This window comes from Natator depressus, chromosome 9 (genome assembly GCF_965152275.1).
Source record: "Natator depressus isolate rNatDep1 chromosome 9, rNatDep2.hap1, whole genome shotgun sequence".
NCBI lineage: Eukaryota > Metazoa > Chordata > Testudines > Cheloniidae > Natator > Natator depressus.
Window position 1 is genome coordinate 51,944,065 of NC_134242.1, and position 25,721 is coordinate 51,969,785.

Consider the following 25,721-nt stretch of genomic DNA (forward strand, 5'->3'; position numbering starts at 1 on the left):
CACGTTGCACAGTGGAGCATCAGTCTCAGGTCTGGCCATTAGGCACTGCTGTAATGCTGACAATAATACAGAGACATCAGAACTAGACAGAAGGAAGAACACGAAGAAGGTACCGGGTCAGAGAGAGGAAGGGGAGGCAAACAAAGAACTCCTTTTATGTGGCAATGGGCAAATAGCAAAGTAGGAGACCTAGCAAATGCAATACCTTTGATGGGGTTAAAGCCAGTAGAGATGCAATTCCTTTGAGCCTGCTATTCTGCTACTGGACTTTAACCATCATATGAAAGGAGCTGGATATCTTGGTATCAGAGTGAAATTCCATTTCCTAAGCCAGTCAACACTGGTTAAATCTAAGCTGTTCCATCAATGAGCCAAGGAACTACTCTGACCTGAGCTGGGAATGAAATTCAGCCAGTATGCTCATTCAATCATGGCTCTGCAGCCATTAAACTATTAAGTGACACTCTGCACAGTAAAGCAGTATAGTATTTTTCCTGGGATAAAGAATTCCAGAATGGGAATAAACATGGATGCTCTGTCTTCTGCTCTCCCTCTTTGTTCTCTGGCTTCCTCCATCCTCTTTCCCTCTTTTGCTGCCTTCTAAAAATGGGATGGTTGAGTGGTGAGGTTGTAAGAACAGAAGGAGCTGTCCTTCCTCTTCCTGCTCCATGAAGATGCAGCTGGCCTATGACCTTTGTTGGGTGGTGGTTTTGTGATGTCATGTCCAGTGGGATGATGAGGTCAGAGGTGCTCATCAGTAAATCAGTCTCACCTCCCCTTGCTGCAGCGTGCAGAGAAGAGGAAAGGTAGCCCCAGTGTTTCTCAAGGGGTGTTTGCAATGAGAACACAGAAGGAATGACAACTGCTGCATTCAAAGAGGTGAGTAGCTGAAAGTGCTGTGGGTGTCAAGGGTGATACGCATTCCTTGGTACCATGTTTGAGAGTTGCACGTGTGGGCTGGTTGAGCAATTGGGGCAGCGAACCAGTACTGATAATGAGGGGGCTGGAAGTGAAGATAGCGATAAATGCCAATGCTGAGTGAACACTCTGGACAGCTAGCAGAGGATTTCCATGGGGATTCCCAGGAAGATCTTAGAAGAAGCCACTGAAGTGTGCAGGACAGGCACTGTGAAGTCCTACCAAACTCCTCTGAAAAAAGTACACAGCATAAGTGGAATACAGCATGGATCCAAAGGTGAGCTGATGCACAAGGTTTGCAGTGCTGCTGTTCCTGAATGAAAACCAGGAGAACTACATTTACATGAAGTGCAAGGCCATCTGCTTTCTGGAAGAAAACTTACCAGGGCCTGACCAGCAGATCAGATCAATGGGAGAAACCAAGAAAGCAAAACTGTATTAAGCACCAAAGGATAAACCATCAGAAGAACCACCACAAGTTGGACACAATGGCTGGAATGCTTCTGCAGAAGCAAGTATATAGATAGACAAATGTTGTGAATAGAATGAGTAACACAAAAAGCTAGAGAACACCAACTGTGAAGTGTTTCATACTACTCACCAAAAACCGTATTCTGTGCTTGAGAAGGGGTCAGATGAGAAGCACACTGACAAAAGGAGAAGAACACTGGGTAGCCCAACTGATAACATCAATGAAACAAGTAAAGTGGAGCCATCAACAAGACAGAGGAGACAAGTAATCCTGATTGGTGACTCCATGGTGAGGAATCTGAGCTGAGATACTGAAGGGTATAAATTCTGCCACAATTCCTGGGTAGCACCTTACTGGGCAAGTAGTGGCGGTGAAATCAATGCAGCTACTTGTGGAGTAAGTCACTACTCACTGTGCATAATGATGGTAGAACCTGGCCCTTTGTGTGTTTCACAGGGATATAAGTAGGACTACTGAGATCAAATTAAGAAAGGGAATTTAGGCCGAATATCAGGAAAGCCTTTTATTTATTAATTGTTAGCTATTATAGCATGAGGTTGCAAATTAGACTGCCATGGGACATGATAAAGAGTCCAACTCATACTCCACAGACCACGAAAAAATGTACTGCACCAATATCAGAACTGAATGGGCCTGATTCTCCTTTCCCTTATATAGATGTCAGTTTAGAGTAACCCTACTGAAATTATTAGACTTGCACCAGTGTAAAACTGGTGGGAGACTAGCATCAACTCCAAAGATTCTGTCTCCTTTTCTCCCCACTTCTGTCACCTTCTTCCATCATCTCTTCCTCCCTCTTCTCCTCTTTCCAACCTTCATCCTCTCCCCGTTTTCCTTAACAGAGCTGGTTAAGATGCCTTTGGAGGCTTCCAATTTATTTTTTATTAAAGTTCACCTCTTGCTTCCAGTTGCTGGAGCTAGCATGCACCTTCACGCACAAAAATCGTGCTGGAATGGCACTTCCACCCGGTCAGAGCAGGACTGTAGAAGTAGCTCACTCTGCACAGAAACATACAGGCAGACATCTGCCAATGCACATTACACCCAAATGCATAAAAAAGAGGAAGATGTAAAATTAAAAACCTGATCAGAGTTCAAGCATCTCAGGTTGTTGTCAGATGGGTTGGCACACTTCCATGACAAATTTGCCACAAGAATAACTTCTTTCAGCACTGTTTTGGCATCGAACCTGCCATTATGCTTTAATAGTAGTTGTATTTTGGTAGCACCTAGAGGCTCCACTGGGCTAGGGGCTGTATAAACACATAATGAGAGACCTTCCATTCTCACATCTGCCTGCTTCAGGGTTCTTAGGCTTTCCTCCAAAGCATGTAGTACCAGCCACTGTCAAAAACAGGGTTCTGGACTAGGATCTGCTCCAATCTGGCAATTCCTATGTCCCTAAATTCAAAGACCTCACAGTCTAAATCAGGGATCTCAAACTCAAATCACCACAAGGGCCACATGAGGACTAGTACATTGGCCCGAGGACCGCATCACTGACACCTTTTCATATAAAGATACAAAAGCCGCTCCCCACTGCCCCCACTCCACCCCTTCCATGGGGCCCCACCCCTGCCCCACCTCTTCCCACCCCTTCTCCGCCCCCATTCCAACCCCTTCCCCAAAGTCCCACCCCAACTCTGCCCCCTCCCTGCCCCTATTCCAACCCCTTCCCAAATCCCTGCCCCTGCCTGCCTCTTCTCTGCCTCCTCCCCTGAGCACGCGGCTCCCCACTCCTTCCCCCTCCCTCCTGGAAAGCGCTAAGCGCCGCACACTCAGGGGGGAGAGGGGGCGAGGTGGGCGGGGAGCTTGGCGGCCACAGGAAATAACTCCATGGGCCGTATGCAGCCCACAGGCCGCATGTTTGAGATCCCTGGTCTAAATGCACAATGGGTGGGACGGCAAACAGGCCACACAAAGGTAGAGAGACTTGCTTAAGGTCATACAGAATTTCAGTGGCAGCTCTGAGATTAGAACTGAGGACATCCACTGGATCCACCCCACGGGCTCATGTTACTCTGTGAATGCAACAAGCATTTAAATATGGGGTATCTGTGTCTACTCCCCAGAATCACTTTGGAAGTTTCTAATACTAAGTTCTCTCTCTCTCTCTCTCTTATCCTGGGGAATCTTATTTTGAATTTCACAAGAGGGTCTCCTTGAAAATCTTTGAAAACAATTTGGAAGGCTCCCAAGTTATAATTAGATCATCCATTGTGGCAGGCTCTGATATAAGAGCCGCTAAATCAGATTATGACATGTAAATTGAATAACGTTCTGTGGATCACCTTACTCGATCAGAACTTTGAAGAAGCAAATACAGAACACCTGGTTTAAGTGCAAGAGGCAGATTTAAAACTCTGATCAGAATGGCAAGCCTTTAAATGATAAATTAATCACATATAACCCAAATACAGAGAAATGAAGGCGGGAGAGGAGGAGGAAATATGAAGAGTTGGAATTTGTTTAGCAGTGTTTGAAAATCTATTGTGGGGTTTGGAAATCCATTTCTCAAGCTGAAACCTATTGAATTTTTTAAAGTCAAATTCAATGTTTGAAAATAACGACTTCTAAATGAACATATTGTGGTTCAAATTTATTAGCAGCTTTTCTAGATCAGAGGCAAGAGATGTAAGAAATGCAAATGAGTACATCCTAGTTGTAAATCAGCAACAATGATCATGGTAATTCATTAAAAAATGCCATAAATGAAGCCTGAGTATTTATTCTGCTCCAGATTCCCTGCCTCTACCAGCTGGAATACTCCTGCAGCATCCCAATCAGTAGGAGACACTAGGTTCTTTTCCAAATCATCATGTCCCAGATTGCCCCAAGGCCCCTTGGGAAGTCTATTTGTATGCACCTTGTAATAGTGGGGTCTGGGCAGCTTTTGTAACAACACATATGCAAAAAGGATTCCTATGAACCCTTGGGGTAAGCTATTTGCACCCACAGAGAAATATTAAATATCTTGGGTGACATTTTCCAAAGTATTTGTGTCAGCCTAACTCGGCTCCCACTGAAGCTAATGGGAATTAGGGAGAAGCCATTCCACACATTCTCAGAAAATAAGGACTCTGACATTTACTTTTATGCCATTCTGGGTCTCTCCACCTTCTCTTCACTTGGAAGGATTATGGTCTAGGAGACAGGGCACTGTGTTGGGAGTCAGGAGACCTAACCTCTGCCACCAACCAGCTGGGAGGCCTTAGGTATCTTACTTCACCTCTCTGTGCCTCAGTTACTCTGTTTGAAGAAGGGGATAATTATATGTACCCTCCTTTATAGAGTGTGCCGAGATCTCTGGATGAAAATTGCTGCCTACAAGATAAGCATTATTATTTGTGGCAGAATAAACCTCTCACTATGCTACATCGGTAATCACCAGTTACTAAACTACCTCGAATTGTCAGGTCCCCGAATCCTTTGTGCTCCTAGACTGGATATCAATAAATGTGATTACTCTCTCAATGAGCACAAAGCCAAAAAGAAAAATCAGGAAGTACAACACAGATCTCGAGTCATTGCCCACAGAGAGAGAGTGGAGACCTTCAAAGTGCAAAAAACCCCACCAATGATTCTCTTGGGGGGAAAAATGAATACATTAAAACTCCCCAAAGCTGACAGGCTTAGAAATAATGATCCGAGTTTGCTCTTATTTAAAAACTGGCTTCCTGCTGCTTTCACTGCAATCCCCGCTTTGACTTTCAGCAACATTTACAATTAAATATACATAAGTGCTTTCAAAGAGCCATTAATTTGAAGGTCATTAACAGTGCAAAATATATTTCCTTTATTTATAAAAAGCCACATAATAATGCTATTAATCTGTCCTCTCGCTGTATTTCTAATGCTGTTATTGTCTCTAATCTGAGAGCGATTGACTTTGCCTTGGCTTTCAGCTACACTGCAACCCATTTTAATTACTGCTATCAGAAAGCCGTCTGTCTAACACTCACGCGCCCTGACTTTCCACAGATGGCACCTTCTAAAGAGAATGGTGAATTCCAGAGGAAAAGGAAACATCTGAGTTTGACTTTGTTGGGCACCAATGAAATAGACGCATACTTCAAGGCCAGGAGGGACCAACATAATCATCTAGGCTGAGCATCACGGCACAGGCCAAAGAACGTCACCCAGTGTTTTCTCCATGAAGCCCATGTCCTGTGGCATGTTTTGTTTTAGGACATCCAGTCTTGCGTCAAAGATCTCCATCATGCAAGAGCATCTTCCACTCCAGAGGCTGCAGGTTTCAGATGATACAGTCTCAACAATGAGTGTGGTGTAGTGCGTTTCTCATACACACACTGGCTCCCGCCCCATATTCATGCTCTTGTCTCTGTCACAGCAATCTGAGCTTTCCACACCTCCAATTGCTTCTTGAGCGGGCTTTATACTGCTCAGTGGAATTGTAAACAGCCATTTAACAAACACCACACCATCTGTCTACAGCTGTAAGGGAGATTTAAGCACCTCTCAAAGCCACTCACAGCAAGTTTCGCACCCCTACCCCCACCCCAATCACAAAGCTATCCGCTTGGGGACCCCAGGAAGCCTTCAGTCACTGAATGCCTTCTTCATATCCTAGACCCGGCCTCTCATGGCCTCCCTCCTTCAGCTCTGCCCCCTCTCCCCTCCCCACAGCTGTTTGCTTTACGAGATAAATTACTTGAAGTACAGCCTGTCCGCAGTTCCCAGCAAATCCACTACATGCAAAAAAAAAAAAATGATGATGGCTAGGCTGAGATTTTGTGGTTGCCATAGAAATGTAGAAATGAAACTGACAATTGAAAAGCATTTCACAGAGTAAAAGGACACGATTTGAGAGCGCGAGAGAACAAGATAGATTCAGTCAAAGAAAATAAAGAGTGAGGCAAGATAGACAAATGGATTGATCAGTAGATAGACGTAAGAAATAAACAGGGAGTATGAAAGATAGACTCACTGCCAGAGAAAAGCCAGCGTGTGAAATGGACAGACCTGGCGGCATGGAGAACAGAGAGGGAAAGGAAATAAACAGTGATGCAATCAGACAGCAAGACTCAGAATTAGTGATGTAATATGTGCTGGGCTTAACAAGTCACAAGTAGGAAGGGAGAATTCATAGGGAGGGCCTGGATGGGACTGGTCTGCTGTCTCAACCTGGTTTGCAGCCCCAGGGTACAGTTCTATGCCCCCGTCCATCTTTCCAGTCACCACCCTCCCTCCACCTCCATCTCTCCAAGTCCATTCCTGAGGACGGTGGGAGCTGCAATGGGTGGTCAGCACCTCTCGGGGCTTGTAGTTGGACATATAAAAAAATCTGATCGCAGAACTGCCAAAGTCTTGTGTGCTTGAGTGAAAATGGAAGTACACTGGTGCCCTCTTACAATGCCATGCTGCCCTCTTGCAAAGCTGCCTAGCCTCACAAGAGAGAAAAAAAAGATGGTGATTGTTAAATTGGCTGTCAAAAAGCACATCCCTCAGTGTTACTGGAGGCATCTGCCATTTTAAAAGAAATTGTTTGGGATGGCAAGGACCATAATCAAATGTCGCATCTGGGCAAAGAGAGACCAATACGGACTGAAGAGACAGCTTGACAGACTCATAGTGAGCCTGGTGACAAACAACTCAGAATTCATTTGAGCTAGGTACAGACACATCCAACTTCAGATCTTCCTCTGCCTGTGAGAGGTGACGATGTTGCCTGTTGCCATTTCCAAGGGTGTCAGGTGGGCAGAGCCCTCCCTCCAGAGGCATCAGAACTGGAACAAGAAAAGATCATAAGCCAGACTGTGGTGCCCACTCTGGCTGCAGCCCCTGCCCTGGAACGAAGCAGGAGCGGTGCTATCTCTTAGCTGGCAGGAAGAAGACAGGGACAAACCATCCCGATGTGTAGAAGGAATAGTAAATATGGCAGGCGACCAGCTTGGCTTAACAGTGAAATCCTTGCTGATCTTAAATACAAAAAAGAAGCTTACAAGAAGTGGAAGATTGGACAAATGACCAGAGATGAGTATACAAATATTGCTCGGGCATGCAGGAGTGAAATCAGGAAGGCCAAATCACACCTGGAGTTGCAGCTAGCAAGAGATGTTAAGAGTAACAAGAAGGGTTTCTTCAGGTATGTTAGCAACAAGAAGAAAGTCAAGGAAAGTGTGGGCCCCTTACTGAATGAGGGAGGCAACCTAGTGACACAGGATGTGGAAAAAGCTAATGTACTCAATGCTTTTTTTGCCTCTGTCTTCACGAACAAGGTCAGCTCCCAGACTGCTGCACTGGGCAGCACAGCATGGGGAGGAGGTGACCAGCCCTCTGTGGAGAAAGAAGTGGTTCGGGACTATTTAGAAAACCTGGACGTGCACAAGTCCATGGGGCCGGATGCGTTGCATCCGAGAGTGCTAAAGGAGTTGGCGGAGGTGCTTGCGGAGCCATTGGCCATTATCTTTGAAAACTCATGGCGATCCGGGGAAGTCCCGGACGACTGGAAAAAGGCTAATGTAGTGCCCATCTTTAAAAAAGGGAAGGAGGAGGATCCTGGGAACTACAGGCCAGTCAGCCTCACCTCAGTCCCTGGAAAAATCATGGAGCAGGTCCTCAGGGAATCAATTCTGAAGCACTTAGAGGAGAGGAAAGTGATCAGGAACAGTCTGCATGGATTCACCAAGGACAAGTCATGCCTGACTAATCTAATTGCCTTCTATAACGAGATAACTGGCTCTGTGGATGAAGGGAAAGCAGTGGACATGTTGTTCCTTGACTTTAGCAAAGCTTTTGACACGGTCTCCCACAGTATTCTTGCCAGCAAGTTAAAGAAGTATGGGCTGGATGAATGGACTATAAGGTGGATAGAAAGCTGGCTAGATTGTTGGGCTCAACAGGTAGTGATCAATGGCTCCATGTCTAGTTGGCAGCCGGTATCAAGTGAAGTGCCCCAAGGGTCAGTCCTCTGGCTGGTTTTGTTCAATATCTGCATTAATGATCTGGAGGATGGTGTGGATTGCACCCTCAGCAAGTTTGCAGATGACACTAAACTGGGAGGAGAGGTAGATATGCTGGAGGGTAGGGATAGGATACAGAGGGACCTAGACAAATTGGAGGATTGGGCCAAAAGAAATCTGATGAGGTTCAAAAAGGACAAGTGCAGAGTCCTGCACTTAGGATGGAAGAATACCACGCACCGCTACAGACTAGGGACCGAATGGCTAGGCAGCAGTTCTGCAGAAAAGGACCCAGGGGTTACAGTGGACGAGAAGCTGGATATAGGTCAACAGTGTGCCCTTGTTGCCAAGAAGGCCAATGGCATTTTGGGATGTATATGTAGGGGCATTGCCAGGAGATCGGGGGACGTGATCGTTCCCCTTTATTCGACACTGGTGAGGCCTCATCTGGAGTACTGTGTCCAGTTTTGGGCCTCACACTACAAGAACGATGTGGAAAAATTGGAAAGAGTCCAGTGGAGGGCAACAAAAATGATTAGGGGACTGGAACACATGACTTATGAGGAGAGGCTGAGGGAACTCGGGATGTTTAGTCTATGGAAGAGAAGAATGAGGGGGGATTTGATAGCTGCTTTCAACTACCGGAAAGGGGGTTCCAAAGAGGATGGCTCTAGACTGTTCTCAGTGGTAGCAGATGACAGAACAAGGAGTAATGGTCTCAAGTTGCAGTGGGGGAGATTTAGGTTGGATACTAGGAAAAACTTTTTCACTAGGAGGGTGGTGAAACACTGGAATGCGTTACCTAGGGAGGTGGTGGAATCTCCTTCCTTAGAAGTTTTTAAGGTCAGGCTTGACAAAGCCCTGGCTGGGATGATTTAATTGGGGATTGGTCCTGCTTTGAGCAGGGGGTTGGACTAGATGACCTCCTGAGGTCCCTTCCAACCCTGATATTCTATGATTCTATGATTCTAAGAGATGTCCACATTTGCCTTAGTGTGACTCCAGGAAAGCCCTGATGGCTGAACAAAGTGCAAAAGCAGCAGCATGAAGGGGCCAGCAAAATGATCCAACAAAAATCAGAGCAATTTGGTTCTGACCAATACATTTATCTTCTCCTACACTAGAATCCACAGGTCCAGGAAAGAAATGGATGGGGGTGCCATGCCCACCTGGCAGTCCCACAGGCTACCTGGCTGAAGGCTTTCACAACCAACGCTCTCCTTGTAAAAGGCTCAGTGCTGCACCACAGCTTCTAAAGACTCCTCTGTGACAAAAGAGATGCCTTGGACAGTCTGAGCGCAGGACAGAGTTATCAGTCCTCCAGGATTGTCCGGGAGTCTCCAGGAAATTAAAGATCAATCTCTAATTAAAGATTATGTCAGGTGATAACACCTCCAGGAACACATCCAACCAAAATTGGCAACCCTAGTGCAGGGATGGAACCTCCTTCCTTAAAATAGGACAAATACACAGGCAGGAACAAAACTGTCCTATTCCCACACACAAGAATGCACTGGGTCAGAGCAGACACCGCTGGGGCCATACAAGGCCACAAGGGAGAGCATAATAACTTGAATAAATAGAGGAACTGTGGAAAGGAGGTATCTGCGGGGCCATCCCCCTTTGTTTCCTACAGCCTGGAGAGGAGAGGTTGGCCATGCTGGAGGCTTCCCACACCATGGGCTCTAGCAGCCTCTCTGAGGCAGTTTGTGGAGCTGGTGGTAGCAGATTTCCAGGAAGCCTGGAAAGCCACGTTCTCCACTCCCCAGAGGAGAGCTGTTGCTTGGCTGCTTCAAAGCAGATGGAAGCATTATTCTTTTGCTGCTGGGGCCAGTGAGAGGCCTCCGTAGTCCTTCCTGCTCTTGCTGGAGAGGAATAATGCTGGTGGGCAGTGTGATGGGGCCTGTGCACCCTGCCCTGATGGGGAAGAGGTAGAGAGGCCTGTGTGGGTGGTGGGAAGGAGGCCTTTAAAAAAGGAGGAAGCTGCTGTCAGCAAAGCAGGAAGGACTACGGAGCTGAAACTAGCTGGAGGGGCTCCTGCAGCAGCAGGGGGAACTCCCTTATTGGAGACCCCCAGCCCTACAAGGCATGTAGTGAACTCCCAGCTGAGCCTGATTTAGCTCCCCGGCCAGAAGGACTCCTATAAAACCGCTCTGCAGGCACCCCCAAAGTAAGAGGGTATCGTTGGCTGTTTCTCTTTTGAGTTGGCTCCAGGAAGGGTTTATTCTCAGTCACACTGGAATCTTTGTTTTCCTTTTTGGTCCCCCACCGGGAAAGATATATAAGAAGCCCAGAAAGGACAGAGCCAACTGCCAGGACTAAGAGATGGGGACCAGAGTTGGGTCCACCCAGTGTTAGCTGGGACTCCAGCCAGGTGGGAGAAACATCTAAGAGGGACTTGTTTACAGGCAGCTGTTCTTAGCTTTCTTCCCATCCTCCCTGGGTCCTCTGCTGCCAGAGGAGGGCATGGAAAGGAGCAGGTGGGCTGTAAAGCTGCAAGTGACTAGGCATTGCAGTGAGGACAGGCTTAGGGCTTGTCTTCACTTATATTTTATAGCGCTCTAACTTGCTGTCTCAGGGATGTGAAAAATCGCCCCCCTGAGCGCAGCAAGTCTGAGCGCTTTCAAGCGCTAGTGTAGACAGGCTCTGAGCACTGGGAGCCTTGCTCCCAGCACTCGGAGCTAATCCCCTCGTGGAGGTGGATTACCAGGAGCGGAGCTCTCCCAGCGCTTGCACACGACCACACTCGCACTTCAAAGCGCTGCCGCGGCAACGCTTTGAAGTTTCTAGTGTAGCCATGCCCTGAGACTGTTCAGTGAGGAGACTATGCTTCCCAGAGGGAGCAGAACTGAGCTGCCTTCGGCAGGTAGAGAGAAAACACAGGGAGCTATGGTTCAGCTTTGTGCCCGTTTCAGGCACTGTGAGTGCAAAATGGATGTGGCTACCCAGAAGCTGCTTTTCTAGAGTGATGTATTCCTGTGTATGGGCAACAGGGCCTTAGAATGGAGGCCTGGAAATCTGGAGGTCACTCTTCCAGCTGGCCAAACCCTTTCAGCAATGCAAGTCTGAAGCATCGGTGTTTGAATTTCACAGGAGAACACTCCTTGTATCTCACATGGTGGTGACATTCTATTTCTTGTGAACCTGGGCATGAGCTGTTGGTTAAGACAATGGGGGAGAAAGACCCTTTGAGACAGAAAACTGGGAAGAAGAATAAGGAAATTAAATGTGGGGGCAATGTTATAATCTGAAATTCTTCTTAGAAGGGAGTGGCCAAATTTGAGGATGATTCATAGTGAATGTTGCCTTTCCGCTGTTTAGATTTTATGTGGTCAGTCAACAGTCATGCTGGCTCAACTCAGGAGGTAGAAGAGTTCTCAATTAACACATTCTCTCTTCCACCCAAGAAAAGTGTCATCTAACTGGGTTTTATTCCTGAAAGTACAGCCTGGCCAAGTCAATACTGCTGGGAAGTCAGCACGGTGCCCAGCCTGGCGTTTCAGATAATCTGGGAGATCATGTATTTTGAAGGTGATGCCTCTAGAAATAATTTAAAATCATACAATAGTGCTCCTTGAACAGCTGGTCAATCTTATCTTTGCAAAGGTCCCTCGGAGACATTGCTACTCACATCCTCAAGTCTCCTTTAACCTCTGATCTCTATCTAATGAATCATGTGGGGCCTGCTCTTTGAAAAACAGACACGAGACAGAAGATGGGCAGGTCACACTTCACTTGGAGAGACAGCTTCATATTAATGCAGAGGGATGGGAAGAATGTAGTTATGATTTCATGTATGTAGCCAGAAATGTAGCTTCACATCTATTGCCACGCACCTAGGTGCCTTATGTTTAGAAAAACAATAACAACATCCCAAGCTTCTATCTTTAAGGCCTACAACAAACCTGCCCTTTCACTCCTTTCCATAAGATCTCCACTTCTTCAACATTAAACTAAAGCAAACCTTGTACAAAGCTTTAACTCAACAGGCAGGTCTTACATTGTGCCTGGCAGCTCATTAAACTCAGCCTCCTGGAAGGAGCTATTTCCAGGGACGTGGGCTCTGCGCTGAGAATGCTCTGCTATCTGTGGTGGAGAGTGTAACCCTAGGGGGTCAAAGGTGAGAGCAACTCAGGAGAGAAGAACTCTTGCAAGGAGAAACCAGGGGAAGGACTAAAGCCTCTCAGTCACACTGGAGTTTGCACAACCCACTGTAGGACTTTTTTTCTTGAGAGAGGGAGTGAGAGTGTGTGTCTGAGAGAGAGAGAGACTGAGGAGTTTAAGGGAAATGTTCCACAAGATTTGTAAACAGGCTATTACATTTTATTCATCTTTAGAGCTGGACATAAATGCTAATTATTTCTTGCTGGAAAGTATTGGGGGGCAGGGAATCCTGTGGAAATTTTCTGGTTTTTAAAACCAGAAACCACAGCCAGAAACTTTGGGAAGGAGAGGGTCTTTTTTTTTCAGTTTTCTATTGAAAAATCAGAACATTTCTATCACCACTAAAATTTTTCATGAAAATTTCCAACTGTACAAACAAATGTTCTGAAGGAAAAATTTTGACCAGCTCCACTCATTTTGCCATAAATCCCCATATCATTCATTTGGAGAAAGCAGCTTTTAAATACACATAGGAGCAACATTTTGAGTCATTTGTCATGGAATGCACCAACATTATTTAGGTCTGGGAAGACTCCTGCTTTGGTGCTTCTCTCCCACTAAGATGAGGGACCAAAGCCTGCCCAAGGAAACCTAGAGAAACAGGTTCTGGGCAAGCATTGATCACTCTATTGATGGGATCGTGGGCTATTAGAAGGATCTTTTATCCCTGGCTGCTGATGTAACTTTAACCTCACAGGCCACCAAGTCTTAAAGATGACTTGCAACAGACTAACCAAGAGGGAGATACTTAGAGAGCTGCTGGTAGAAGTCCCAATCCGAGAATTTTAAAATACTTATGCTCTGACATAGAGAGGCATCGTTGAGTCTCTCATAGCATCTGCAAAATCACAAAACAGCAGAACTGCTTCAGGTGGTGGATAGCCTGATTAATCCCAGCTGCCCCCGCTTAGAAACGTAGTCAAGTTTTTCGCTTTTGTGAGGAGTTTGCTTGTTCCACTGCAATACAAATGGCTGGAATTCAGACAGCATTTGCAGCATCTGTCAGTTTAGGTCAATGTCCTGAGGGTACCAGCACAGAGACTCCCGTTTGAGGTTTAGCCAGTGTTGCTCAAGTTCCGGAAATGTTGGGGGTGCTTTGGGCCACTGCCTGTGTATCAGAGCCGTGTCCCCGCTGGCTGGTAAAGACTGGTGATGACACAGTAGCAACCGTTAATGCTGAGGGTAGGATCCCAGATGTTCCCAAGGAGGCCTTTACTTAAGTTATCATCTTGCTTATGACCACCGGACCACCTGTAAACTGGTACCAAATCTCCAGTATTTGAGGGAAAGACTATGGAGAAGGTTGGTCGTGAATATTTTCAGTCTTCAGATCACTTTGACCCTAGTCATTCTGGGTTTAGACCTCAGTGTGGGAGAGAAACTGCACTGCTTTTGTTGGTGGATGATCTCCTCCTGAGTAATGATGAAGACAATGTGTCCATGTGAATTTTATTACACCTCTCAGTGGCTTTTCAGACAGCTCATGAGAGGCTGTTAACTGGATGAAGGTTCTTAGCAGGAGAAGAATCATTTTGTAGCAGTTTTGCACTTTTTAACGCAGAAGAACCTTGAAGATAATTATGAGCAGTTGTTTATCCACCTTAACTGTCTCTCATACTGAGTATAGCCGGGTTCTGCTCTATACCCACTATGGTCCACTGTGTGTACAAGGCCACCAGGAGGGTTAAGAAGAAGTCCTGGCCTACAGCGTCTGCAGTATTCAGATTATACCCAGCTCTATGTCTCCATTATAGCTGATACTTTCGGTGCAGTGAAATGATGACCCAGTCTTTGCAGGAGATTGGGATTTGGATGAGAACTTGATGACTGAGGCTCAGTCCAGAAAAAGACAGAGATAATATTAGTGGGTTGGGGGCAGCATCCAGAAGAATTGGCAAGAATTATATCAGCACCACTAATTGGTGGTGTGCAGCCATCACTTTGCAACCACATTTGTGACTCAGAGGTCTTGTTAGACTCAAGGCTACTTCTGGACGCTCTAGTAGCAGCTGCACCTAGGAGCAGGTTTACTATTTGTCCTTGCAAGGTGAGTGCACACTTTTTGTTCAGATGTGGGCCTTGCTGTGCTGATCCATACCTCTGTCACCTCAAGATTCGAATACTGCAATGTGCTGTCCTGGGTGGGGGATGTACCTTGAGGCCACTCAGAAGATAAAACTCATCCAGAACATAACAGCACTCGTATTAAGTGGAGTTTTTTGTTGGGAGCATGTAGCAGGTGCACCATGGACTGCTGGGTGGAGTTTAGGCTGTTGGTTTTGCCTGTTAGAGGCCTAAGAGGTTTGGAAGCTGGTTGCCTCTTTCATGATGCTGCCGCACAACAGCTGACATCAGTGGATGAGCTCAAGCAGTAGCTCCCTCCATATGGAAAAGAGGAAGGCATTCTCTGAGAGAGCCCCTCAATCACTGTTCCCTCTAAGCTGTGCATGTGTGCGCGCACACACACATCCTAAACCCCGTGCACATGGTGAAACACCGTGCGCACAAAAATTTGCACAGAAGAAATTTTTTGCGCACATGGCCTGTCAAAAATTAGAGGGAACATTGCCCTCAACTGGGGCATGCTACCTGCCTTGGACCTGCTGGGGTCAGATCTGTTCACTTTCTGGACACACCACAAAGCTTGCCTTTCTTCTCAGGCTTCTGGGGAGAGGATGGGGGAGAACTGGATAGGGTTAATTACTGGCATGGTATCATGGTATGTAGTTTCGGAAGCAGGTCTGATCAGGATTGTGCAGGACATTGCAGTGGGTTTAAACAGTCTCCTGTGACTTTCTGAGTACTGTAAATTCCCAGCCTTGAAAAAGGGAACCCAGAGCTTCGGATGGATGCTTCTATTAGCTGCTCTTATACAAAGCTATATAAATGTAGCATTGTTCTCAGACGAACTATCCCACTCTCCACAAATGGCAGGACTGATCAGATATGCTTATTTCCCACACTTACACCTGCAATTTAACACTTTCCTATTGTGGAAATCAGGAACATTGCCCACGCCTACTCCCTGGTCTACTCAAGTTGGAAGAGGCAGATGGGGACCAGGGTCCATTCCATTGGAAAAAGGAGAGAACAAAACTCTAAGTCATCATATCTAGCACTTTTCATCAGTCTATCTCAAAGTACTTTATAAAGTAGGTCAGCGTCATTATCCCCATTGTTCAGATGGGGAAACTGAGGCACAGAGGGGGAAGTGACGTGTCCAAGGTCACCTGGCAGGCCAGTGGCAGAGCCAGAAATAGCACCCATGTCTCCTGAGTCCCAATACAGAGCTCTAGCCACTAGGCCAGAGAGTTAACTTAAACAATTGGATGATGGTTAATGGACCCTGGGAAAGATACATGGGTAACCAATCTTTACAGCTGGGAATCTATGGCCCCAGTGCAAGCCGCTGGGTGCACAGCACTTTGGAAAATCACCTAAATTTATGTAGGTGATTTAAGAAATCTCAGTTAGGAGACATTCTGGAAGAGCTTGACCCTTGTTTTCCTTTACGTTTTTATAGCTTTTAGCACTGCCAGTGCTCAGTAAGTGGTCAAGACCAGTAACACAGGTTTTGCCTGCAGTGACAGAGAATATGAGAGGTGGGGAGGGGAACAAAGGTGGGGAAATAATCAGGTAGAGTTAAACAGCATAGTGCTTCCTAGGACAACTAAATTACTTTGGAAGCAGAAGGGCCAATTTTATTCTCAGCCGGATGGGTACAGAGCCCATGGACTTCAATGGGCAGAATTGGACCTATTGATTTCACATTAAGAAGGGTTGTTGTTCAGTTCTGTTCTGCACTGCATATAAACCACAGACACTATACAAAGCAAGGCTAAAGGGACAACTTCCGATCAGGAGCATTCCCAACCTGTATAATAAGCATCAGCAGGGTAGTCATAAATGTAGTGTTTTTTATTTAGTCTGTCTCATTGTCATGCTGCTTTATACCTTTAGTTTTCTTCTACTAAAAGAGAAATAATAAAAACACAAAGGATCCCTTATCAATTGTGAATAGAAATGTAGTGACACAGTCTATTAGTATGCAGAATGCATGTTTCATATGCATGTTGTATTTGGTGTGACAACATGCTTGAATACAGATTTTGGAGGTGAGTATTCCAAACGGTATTAATGATTGGCTATCAGACAGGCCTTGGAATAGTCCCTTCTGCTGTCAGACAAGGGGAGTTTTTCTTTGCCTGTTTCTCTGGGGGAGACTCTACGAGTTGAAACAAGATCATTTTTGCATTTGTTAATATCTATTTCTCATTCAAGCTTTGTGACATTTTCCTAACTCAAGCAAAAACTGCCGATGTAAAGAATATACAGGTACCAGGGACCACTTTCCCACTGAAATCTGCGGGGAGGCCTACAACTCCTTTGTCTTTGCCCTTGCACGTTGAGTATCCTGTTCTCCCCTCTGCACAACTCTTTAGGAAGTGATAGATGTCAGCTCTCCCATCTCACAACTCTGAGCAGCCACAGCCCTCCCAATCCAGGAAGAGGTGTTCTTGGATATAGGAAGCTACCCACAATCGCATCTTGCAACAGTAGGGTAGTAACTAAGGATAACTCCCACTACTCGTTCATTCAGCTCTGGAGGAAAGGGATGAACCAGAAGGCCATGTGTCCTAATGATAGTGCAAATACTTCTGATGTGTCTCTAGGTCCCATCACCCAGCGTGCTGGTGTGAACAGGAATATACTTGTCTCACTGTTTCAGGATGCTGGGCAGCCAACCTCATGCCCCATAGAAAACCTTTCAAGGGATTAGGGGGTGCAGTGATCACAGGAGATGGCCCATCTGAAACTGCAACATGGGGCAAGAAGACATCTGGTGCCCCTGAAAAAGCACAGAGGAGAATTACAGGCCACCAGGCAGAATGATTTTGCTTAGAATATATGTCCAGTAATAGAACTACCTTTACTCCACCTCCAATATTACACCCAGACTGAAGGTCAGCTCCAGCGGTGTACGACTGTATAAGTGCATCTATGCAATATGTGGAAGAGAGTAGAGCTGTAAAATTTCCAGAAATTTTGAAGGTAGGGAACAAACACATTTGTTTCTGCTCTTTTTCCTCCAGAACCCCCCCCCCCCAGAAATTTGTGGAAAATTGAAATATCTGCAGTAGTTACATGCTTATCAAAATGAAACTTTATTTGCTTCTTTAAGAATGAGAAATGTAATGTGTATAATTTAGTTAGCACATAAAAAGTACTGTTGGTATCTTTATGAGCTAAGTATAAATTCTTTAGTTTTGATTCAGAGAATAATGACAAATACACCTAGTATTAGAGAGGGAGCTGCAACTGCACGCTAAGGTACTTAGGTGTATTTTTTTGCCTGTTGGCAAATAAGAAAAACAATAAAAAGTTGAAAATAGAAAACATTAATACTATTATAAACATAGTGGGAGGTTATATCCTTTGGGCTCAGACATAGTACATATATAGACCTAACCTGACATTATCATGCAGGAACAGAAGAAACTCATGTTTCTAGAGAAAAAGCTTGGAAAATGAATGTCCCTATGATGTAATTAACAGAGCAGAATATTAAGGACCAACAGTAAATTCAGGTACATATCAAACTTTCTGGTGGCAGAGTTACTATACTCTTTAACAGTTATCATTATATATACAGTAAGTGCTGTAATTGTAGACAAACCTAGCCATCCTATGAACCGGTATAACTTAAACAGTTACTAATGTATTCTTGGAAATGCTAGCACAGCTCAAGTTTTTCCTTCTTTCCTTCTTCTTTCACTATTCATTCTGAGAGAAAATATTTCATATAACTGTTTCTTTTAAATGTTTCCCCAAATGGTTAATTTTTCCATACTGGGTCTCAGAAAAAAATGGAAAAAACCTGTTTTTTCCAAAAGTTTCTGTTTTTTTCCTGGACCATCACATCTCTGCATGGTCACAATGATGGATGTGAGCTAGTGAGCCACCAAATCATAGATGTAGGATACTGATCCACTGAAATTCCTTAAGGAGATTAATTTTAGGCACTCATATGCCAGGCTTGGCAGCAACTCAGCTAATTCTGGTCGGAAGCTAGGCAGGCTCCTTCAGCCGACTGATCAGACCCCTGTGTTTGGACCAGCGGGCCATGATATCTATTCCCTATGCCATGAGTACACTTTGTTGACAACTGTGATTTCTGTAAGAATGTTGTGATGGAGCATGATAACTCACACAGAATGAGCTAAGTAAAATCCTTACTAAGAGTTCATTCTTTTTATAAACTCTTTACATATTCCAGCGAGAGGCCTGACTGTCCACTCTTGCAACATTTTATGTAAACACTGACATGCTTCTAGTAATTTTAACCAGACAGATTAGCAAATTAGCAAAGAGACTGACAGATGAACAACAGATCAAACACTGGAAAACATTCAATGGAAGATGCCTCAGTGAAGTGAGCAAAGAGATACAATAGGAAGGATGGATGGACACAGAGGCACGCAAAACATATGGACCTACCTCTGAAGCCATGAAACCTAAGTCAGTAATTTAATAGCAAAATCCTTAGGTTCACACGATGGGAAAATAAGTTCTCCATAGCCATCTTCTGCAGATCATGGAGATACTGGAGGACTAACCAGTCTATTTTCCAGAGTGTCTGTCTGTCTTCTTTTCCTGTTGCCTCTGCAGTCAACAATCCCGTAACAAACACTGTGCATCTCATAATAATCCCATATGAAACCCGTGCAGTATCCAACCTGACTGTTCCTTTGCTTCTTCCTCCAGGTTTGCAAAACATTGAGAGTTGGGTTTGCTTTATTTTTCTCTTATTTCTCATTAAACATTCCAGGTACAACTGATCCAGACAGAAAGCAAAGCCAATCACTTCTCCCTTCCCCCACACCACCAGTTCCGCTGGATGTTATGAATTTACCATCCATTCTACTTGGGTTGGTTTGTTTTCTCTGTTATGGAGAAGCAGTGAATCCACAGTGAGTTGACAAAGTACACATACAAATGCGCATGCGCGCACACAGGAACACCTTTTTCTTTTTCCATTATGTTTTTTTTTCCTTTTTGCAAAAAAATGCAAGCAAAAGAAAAACAGGTTTTCTATTGAAGGTACATCTCTTCTTCAATATGAAGACATTAACTGGATTGATTTGGATCCCCCATGCAGTGGTCAGTGAAGTCCTTTGGTACTTGACAGAACAACATCTTGATATTACAGTAGGTAGCTGTGGAGACTTTTGAAGACACTTCCACATAGATCATGAGTAGAAAGAGAATGGGGTGTGGGAGAGAGGTCAGGGAGGGGAGCAAAAGAAGAAAAGAAAAGGAATGTCGTTGCTGGAGATGGTTTCTCTGGGTTGGAAACTCAATTCTTGCACCTCTCCCCACCCCACTGCCCCCTTGTTTCTTATCAGTTTTGACTACTGCTCACTGGTGGTGGGATTGGAGTCTATTTTTTTCCCAACACACATTGGTTTGTCTTCATTGTCTTTTAAATATATGATTTGTACATATTTATATTTATTTATATGCTGTTTCCCCTGGCATTGGTAAGTGTGCTTCTGTTAGCGAGAAACAGAAGCTGCCGGTTAGAAACAAGTCCCATGTGTTCTTTGTCTGCAGCTGCTACAGTTCTTAGACGATAATTCAACCTTTCCACATTTTTCACTGCTTTGTCAGTCTGTTCCTCCCGTCCCACCTCTGACCCTTCATTGTTTCCCCTCCCTTTCCCATCCCCATAAAATGAGAGACGTCATGCCATCGAGGTTGGAGACTGACTCATCTGTACTCTCATAGACTGGACACTATTCAGAATCTTCTTCTGGTGTCCGGCCAAAGTCACCCCTATTCTCAGGAGATCTCTGTAAAAAAACAAGAGGTAGTTCAGTTTAGATGTCTTAATTTTACACTCTTTAATATGTTTCAGGGTGTTCGTCCCAGAAACACCTCATTTTGTTCTTTAGTGTCACTGATGGGATAGGAGAGAAAAGCAAAATAAAAGGTGTCCCATCTCTAAATCTAAAACAATGGACCTGTATTCGCAGACTCATAAGCAATCATGTACTGGACAGACGAAAAACCAACCTGAATGTTTGCCCCAAACTCAAACCAAACCTATCTGAAGTTCAAAAAAGTTGGTTGATTTGAGGTTATTTATTTTTTCCATTCCCTGGTGTTTTTTTTCCTGGAAGAGAAAATAGTAAACTACTACGAGAAAGGCAATTCTCATATTACTTCTGACCCTGTCTCGACCAAGAAGCACTGGCAATCTCCAGAGAAAGTCAGTCTTTAGGAGCCAGATCTTCCTCCCACAAAGGCAATGGAAGTCTTTCTAATGACTTCAGTGGGAGCTGGGTAAGAGTTTAGGTGAGTACACTGTATGCACCACTTACTCTGAGGTCATCTGGGCAACAAGCTGGAGGGAGGTGAAGCCAGCAGTCAGGAAGTTGTCTCTGTACTGGCTCATTTTAATGGCGCTTAACCAATCTTCTACTGAGGTAAAGGCAGTGAAATCTGGGATGGAGCGGTCTAACAGTGGCTGAGAAGGCCTGAAACACAACAGAAAGGAGCCTAGGTCAAGCTGGACTGGAAACACAAGCCGACAGATGCTGTACATCAAAAACAAGGGTGAAACCAGCCAGCTAGTAGGTAGAAATGGGGTCATGCTGGGTTGCCAGCACTTTATAAGATTCATAGCAAACAATAACCTACTGTATAATCAGTGAAGCATTGCCAGTCTGTGGCTGAGAAGTACATTTATTTTGTGCTTATTAAAAATACACCTATCCCAGCCCCCCACACATATGACTAAAATCCATCTATTTTGGATTGCTGCCAAAAATCTTAAATCTCTCCAACATTTCCTGAACTCTCAGTCTCCCATCATACCCTCCCCTCCCCCTTGCTGCTACCCCAAAATACCCGGGAACACAAAGAGACCTTGAATCTGAGCTGAAAGGCACTGCAGATAGTGTCCTACTTACTGTGGCTATTGGATTGTACAATATGTGCAGGATGGGTGGACTGCTAACAACACAACTCTTTCTAAGTGTGGTCTGGACAGATCCTCTACAGGCGGTTTGGAAGGCCAAGGTCTTTATATGGAGTTAAAAGTGGTCCTGGAGATGGTAACTTGTGACAGAGGCAGGATTTGTGAAGGTTTGTGGCACATCGGCACAAAAGTCTGTTTTCATGAGGTAATGGAACACAGCTTCTTCAGCAAGTCACTATACCATCCTATCCTATCCTATCCATACTACCCCTGCATACCGCAAACTCAGTGTTCACTAACATCTGCACAGCCATTTGATTCTACCATGGCTATTTGATTCTATCTTGCTCATGGCTTTTATTATTCAGTATTCAGGATTATTTTCATGCACAGACATTATATATCTGAAAGTTTGGAGAATTCCTTGTACGCCACCACTACTTACATGGGTATTTGGTGCATGGGCACTATTCGTTATTTGTCTTTCGTTATTCTCCTGTTTAAAAAGTTTCAGTATCCAATTAAAGGGTAGAAACAATACCATGTGACTTCCACCATCAATCACATGCCACGAATAATCAATAGCAAAGAGGCCACCCATGAACAACAACTGCTCATCGTAGCATTTGGCTGATGGCTATTTATAGTGAATACATCTGCACAAATCTTGATTGGATCGTGAATGATTTGTCAACAAAAAAGAAAAGCAAACTTAATTGGATAATTGATTGCCTATCAACAACTCAGCTAGCTCTATGACCCTACATTCATGGCTTGGAACATTAAGTGATGAGTTCACAAAACCTAACCATTGACTCTCCCAGAACTTCCCACTGCACATATAGTATCAGGGCACTTTGAGACTCACACAGCGGTGATGGTAGCTACAGTTTTGAGGCTTGCCGGGTTGCGGATCATTTTATCTAGGGTGTTGACTATCTCAGTGAAGCGAGGGCGGGTGTTGCGGTCTTTCTGCCAGCAGTCTAGCATGAGCTGGTGCAGCGCAGCTGGGCAGTCCATAGGAGGGGGAAGACGGTAATCTTGCTCAATTGCATTGATTACCTGCAGGGAGAAGGAGCATGAAACCAGCAGGTAAATAGAGGAACAAAGCTCATAAGAGTCATCCAAGTTCAAAAATCAAACCCAACCCATACCTCCATCAAAGCAACACCCACCCTGGAAAAAAATCAACCTTTCCATTGGCCAAAACGTTCACGCTAAAGGCAAGAGTTCCCAAATTCCCTGGGTCAGATTCACTGCTGGCATAAATGGCTGTATCTCCACTGACTTCAGGCTTTACAAGCGTGATGATCTGACCCAATACCAGAGCAAAGAGCTATGTGTTCTAACAGCCAGGTTTTCAGGGAAAGATGGCCTCTGCAGTACGTCAGTGCACCTGTGACAGTAATGAACACAGCTGCCTGCACTAGCACAAATACAGGCGTCTAAGCACTGAAGGGAACCTAGGAGAGTAATCACTTCCACCACTGCCCTCTCCTCTCTCCGAGGCAGAATCCTTGCCACAGACTACGGTGTTCTACCCGTTAATGATGTGGATGTGGGAAAGCGGTGTGGAACCAAGGCACTCAGAGGTTAATTTGAGCTCTGATGAGTCAAGGGTATTGTAGTCCCTCTCTGTGGAGAGCAGCCACTCTCATTATCTCTGCCGATCAAACTGGAGTACAGTAGTTGAACTACCAAGTCTCTCTCCCTGGCTTACAAACCCTCTGAACATTTTCAAAGGCCTTCCGGCTTCCTGAAGTCCAATTATCAGCCTACTGGTTTTTCTTCCCAATTTCCTATTTTAAAACCTTTCATTTATCAGCCTTTTTCATCTTGAAAACCATCCACTGCTGCACAGGTTGAGAGGCTGTGGCTGGAGTAGCTGTGAGCTAACACTTCACAGTGAAAAGAAAAGGAGGACTTGTGGCACCTTAGAGACTAACCAATTTATTTGAGCATAAGCTTTCGTGAGCTACAGCTCACTTCATCGGACGCATACTGTCACAGTGAGAGCTTCTGCACTACTCTCTGCAGTGACTTCTGGAGAGGGACTGCTGCCAAATCTAAAGTGATATTTGTGGTGTGTGCATCCAGGTGAGCTCCCCATATACTCAGGACTAAGGGCCTGCTCATGGCCTCGTGTCACCAAAAGACTCAGAGAGGGATGGAGCCAGGTCTTTCTCTTCCCAAATATATAGGAGGGAATGGAAAAACAAGCCCCTCACCCCTGTTCTCTGGCTGCCATACAATGGGAGGGAGAAGAGTCTCGTATTCCCCATCGTCTGGCACCCCCAAATGAAAAGGCTGGGAGGTGTGGGGGGAGTAGAACAGTATCAAGCTGGGGGGCTCAGCACCAGGCAAGCCAAGTGCGTGGATGTGCCAAATATGCCTCAGATCAAAATCCAGATGGTCTGAAATCCAAGCACTGAGGCCTGTGTCTGGTCCTGCTCCCAGGCAAGTAGTGCTCTGACACACAGGGAAAGCTAAATTGGGGAGGGTTGGCTGGGGAGGGTTTTGGCAGCTGAGGCAGTGGCAGTGCCAGTGAAAATGTGGCCACTCGTTCCTCTCCATCTCCTTAACCACTCGCCTCCTCTGCCTGTCTCTTAACCCCATCCTCTTGCCCCATTCTTTTCCTCTTACATCGCCTTCCTGTTCTCTCTCTCTTTCACTCACCCTATTCTGTCTCCCTACTTTCCCATCACCCCATTCTGCCTCCCTACACCCCCACTCTCTATCTCCTTCTCCTCCTTCACCCCTGAGCCTCTGTCCCGAGGGTGCCAGAATGGAGGGGCCATGGCCCCACTACTTTTTACAACTGTAAGGATGAACAATGGGGAGAGGGGTCTTGGGGGGAAGAGGCTGTGCGAGGGTGGGGGCTCAGGGAGAAGAGGGAATGTGGGGGTGAGGCCTTGGGAGGAAGGAACGGCCCAGGGGTGGGGCCACGGTTCGGGCGCTGGTGCCCCTCCCCGTCAGGAAGCTTCCACTGCCCCTGTTCCATCCCCTCAACCCATATTTTCTCCCCATCAGCCCCTTTCTCAGGCTTAACATACATTGTGTTGCAAGAAGACAGATACTGTTAAAACTCACTGTGGTGAGGAACGGACTGGGGCAGGCTGGTTGCTGGCTAGCAGCCATGATAACTGTGTTTGAGCTGCCCGCCCCAGCCCTGACTTCCTTATTTGCAATAATGAAATCCCATTGCAGGGCACTGACAGAGCTTGGAGGCCCCTCTGAGCTTCCCCTCTGCCCATTCTTTCTCTCTTCACACAGCCTCCTGTACCCCCTGCTTTCCTTCTCACACAGCCTGTCGGGTCGGGGCACTGAGCACTGAGGCATAAGAGGGGCAGCAGGCCAGTGCTGGGAGGAATAGCCTGTTCTCTTCATGCCCCTTGTGTCTCTCCGGAATCTCAGTGGAAGCAGAAGTCTTTGATATCACAAGGGGTTGCTGCTGACCAGCTCAAATTTCAAAGGAGTTTAGACACACACTCCCCCATCTGTGTGAACCCACCCCAGGAGGCCCTGGAAACCAAGAGACTCCTAGTTTTTCATGATATACAGCTATCCTATTCCCATGGTGACTTCTGCTGGAACAGTCTTGGAGTGTAGTGGCTGTCAGGATTCCTACACCGTTCTTTGCAGTGATTCCTGCTGGAAGAGGCTGGGCGGGGTGGGGAATAGAATAGCATCACCTGGTTCTTCCCCTTGGAGACTGATCCACACACAGAGATAGTGCCCAGAACACTCACATCTTGGTTGGACATGTCCCAGTACGGCCTCTCTCCGAAGGACATCACTTCCCACATGACAATGCCGTAACTCCAGACATCACTGGCGGAGGTGAACTTGCGGTAGGCGATGGCCTCAGGGGCTGTCCACCTCACCGGGATCTTCCCACCCTGGAGAAGAAGGACAAGCAGTTCAACTGTATGGCCTGGACTGTCTATCACTCCTTGGGACAAAATTATTTAGGAATTACCCAGACTTATCGCCAGCCTTTTCCCTCAGTTTACTAAGCAACTGTTCACATCTCTAGGTGCTGCACAATAATGAAATGTACAGAACAGAAGAGGAATCAAAATATCACAACAAAACAAAACAACACAAACAAGCTGCCCAACGAGGTGTATTCAGAATTAAAAATTCTGCATCCAAAACAGATCAACAAAAATCATAACCCCACGTCACTGCTATTGACCCTTTACCCCTGCCCATAAGTCAAAAGCCTGAGACAACAGAT

The 25,721-nt window shown here is 45.6% G+C and overlaps 1 protein-coding gene across 6 annotated transcripts in view; it reads right to left on the reverse strand.

The window, feature by feature from the left end:
- Window positions 1-25,721, reverse strand: part of EPHB1 (EPH receptor B1) — a 402,223-nt gene that overhangs the window by 64,046 nt on the left and 312,456 nt on the right. For all 6 annotated transcript variants that reach the window (XM_074964154.1, XM_074964158.1, XM_074964156.1 and 3 more), the window contains 4 exons: window positions 25,231-25,380; window positions 22,350-22,543; window positions 20,883-21,038; window positions 18,997-20,351 (listed from right to left, as the gene is read on the reverse strand). In XM_074964154.1, the coding sequence (XP_074820255.1) occupies window positions 20,243-20,351; window positions 20,883-21,038; window positions 22,350-22,543; window positions 25,231-25,380 (609 nt within the window). In that variant the 3' untranslated portion in view covers window positions 18,997-20,242. The remainder of the gene's footprint in view (window positions 1-18,996; window positions 20,352-20,882; window positions 21,039-22,349; window positions 22,544-25,230; window positions 25,381-25,721) is intronic.